Source organism: Laetiporus sulphureus (genome assembly GCF_001632365.1).
Source record: "Laetiporus sulphureus 93-53 unplaced genomic scaffold LAESUscaffold_78, whole genome shotgun sequence".
Lineage (NCBI taxonomy): Eukaryota > Fungi > Basidiomycota > Agaricomycetes > Polyporales > Laetiporaceae > Laetiporus > Laetiporus sulphureus.
Genome location: NW_024468587.1, coordinates 125577 through 127489, shown reverse-complemented (window position 1 = coordinate 127489; position 1913 = coordinate 125577). Strand labels below are relative to the sequence as shown.

The 1913-nt window shown below is 56.9% G+C and overlaps 2 protein-coding genes across 2 annotated transcripts in view; both read right to left on the bottom strand.

Annotated features, from left to right (window-relative positions):
- Positions 1–436: 436 nt before the first annotated feature.
- Positions 437–1523, bottom strand: LAESUDRAFT_536661 (uncharacterized protein). Its single transcript, XM_040902855.1, has 4 exons — positions 951–1523; positions 773–902; positions 494–716; position 437 (listed from the first exon to the last, which is right to left on the bottom strand). The coding sequence occupies exons 1-3, from the start codon at positions 1216–1218 to the stop codon at positions 644–646; spliced, it is 471 nt and encodes a 156-aa protein (XP_040758342.1). The 5' UTR covers positions 1219–1523; the 3' UTR covers position 437; positions 494–643.
- LAESUDRAFT_732202 (uncharacterized protein) overlaps positions 1405–1913 on the bottom strand; it is a gene marked incomplete at its 3' end in the record, with an annotated part of 1391 nt that continues 882 nt past the window's right edge. The window contains 2 exon segments of the mRNA XM_040910194.1: positions 1405–1538; positions 1550–1726. Of these exon segments, the coding sequence (XP_040758341.1) occupies positions 1464–1538; positions 1550–1726 (252 nt within the window).

Below are 1913 nucleotides of genomic sequence, written 5' to 3'. Positions count from 1 at the left end.
TCGAACGCATCCAAGGCGCGTTAACTGCTGCCGTTTGTTGGCAAAGTCGCGCGTGCGCGTCAAGGTGCGTCCGAGGCGCCACTTTCGTGGTACGCATTCTCACTTTCGTCTCTCATCGCATGTCGCCTTGGGCTCTCATCCTCCGTTCGCTTTTCGCCCAACAATGGCCAAGGCGCAGGAAACGACGAACTTCGCGTTCAGACCACCTTCCTCCATGTTGGTAGGCTCAAGCCTGTGCTGCGGTCAAAAAAAACGTGAGCACGTTCATTTGAGATCGGACCGTCGGATTGTCACTCACTACCCATGTCAAGCGGCGCCTTCCGATGGATCAAGCTCACGGTCGATATCGAAGATGTTGCGCTGGATGCGGGGCTTTAACGAACAAGGTAAGTTGTTTGGACTAATTCCAGATCTTGCACGGCAGTTGACATGGTGGCCTACAGCAACCTCAAGTGAATGTCAGGGAACGCGGTCATCAAAACCCAGCTCGGACCTCTATACCACACGCGAAACGCGAGATGCTCTCCTAGGTCGGTCTACCGTCTGCGGCAGGTCATGGTCGGCCTCTGCGGCCTGCGAGTCAACCGTCGCAGCTTCTGTTGCTCGAATATCGCTTGAAGTGCGCCGGAATAGCCCAGTTGCATCAGACAGCATCGGATGCGGGTATTTCTGAGACGTCAGGTGTGATCTCCGACCGGTCGCTGGATAGTGGCACGCTGGATACAGGATGCCTATGGGACGACGACAATGGATGGCGGGATGCGACGCTCACAGCCTCAAGCCCTGTCGTGAAAGCGCCAGTCCTGCGCGTGTTCTGGCGAAGGAGACTGCGTGAAATGATGGCTTTGGCATGCGGTAGGCCATCCCCCCGTTTCTCTTGCGCACTTGTTTGATCATGCTGTCTGTAGGATTGTCAGCGCGACGGTCACAGTCGTGATCAGTGCCCATGCCTTGCTTCGCAGTCCAAAGCCACGGACAGCAGGACGGCGACGAGCGCACGAGGGCATGTCCAGCCCGAGTGCGATGCGGGTGAGCGCGAATGACGGTTGCAATCGGTCTTGGCCGTCTCTCGTCGTGCGCCTCGTCATTTGTAGTATCCGCGTAGTCAACATCTCGCCTGCGTCTCGGTACGCTCTGGTCATCCACACATCTAACGAGGTCGACAGCATTCTCAACGCGAACAGGGCGATTGAGCGTAGAGACCGCCCTAGTCGACATGTACGCGCGAAGAATCTAGTAGCAGGTGTGTAGGGAAGTGCAATGCTCACCGTGTCAACCGTTTCCCAGCATCTGCTGTGCATCGCGTCAAATCACGGTCCACGCCGCGGTCCGTTTGCATCAGCGGTGAGCGCAAGGCACGTCTTCGTCTTCTATCGCAGCGGCGTGGCCCCGACGCGCGGTCTGGTTTCGGTACGAGGCGGCGCGTTCGATGATTCGGCATTGACGCACTCAGCGCGGAGAGGTCAGTCAAGTACCGTCGATGAGACGGTCGGGTCATTCGTGAGGCGTGATCTTCCGATTGCAACGAGGAGAGCGGGATTGAATGATATGCGCCGGATAGTACGGGTGAGGGCGAGTTGGATGGAAAGGGATAGTAATGGGAGAGTCGGGCGAGCGGATCGTCAGCGATGGAGGGATTCGATGGCGGATAAGGGTCGCAGGGTGCAGGGATGTTATCGAGGTGTTGGAGGAGAAGGGGAGGATGACGAGGGAATGTCGAAAGTAGCTGGAAGGGAATGGAATACAGTTCAGTGTGACTGAAACATAAGCGGGCTTACCAGGCTTTGCGAATGAGCTGCAGCATTCGATGTGCCCCTGTAGCCTGTGCTACACCTCTGTACTCTTGAAAGGGCCATGTCTCCACGATACTGCACGGTCGTATCTCGCCGAGATATATCTGGCAGCCATGGCAT

Excerpts from the sequence above, each read along its gene's own strand:
- LAESUDRAFT_536661 (XM_040902855.1), bottom strand. The coding sequence starts at position 1,218 with ATGTCGACTAGGGCGGTCTCTACGCTCAATCGCCCTGTTCGCGTTGAG. Across the intron at positions 903-950 it reads GCTTTGGACTGCGAAGCAAG|ACAGCATGATCAAACAAGTG; the intron begins GCATGGGCACTG and ends ACAATCCTACAG. Across the intron at positions 717-772 it reads TCACGACAGGGCTTGAGGCT|CGTGCCACTATCCAGCGACC; the intron begins GTGAGCGTCGCA and ends TCCTGTATCCAG.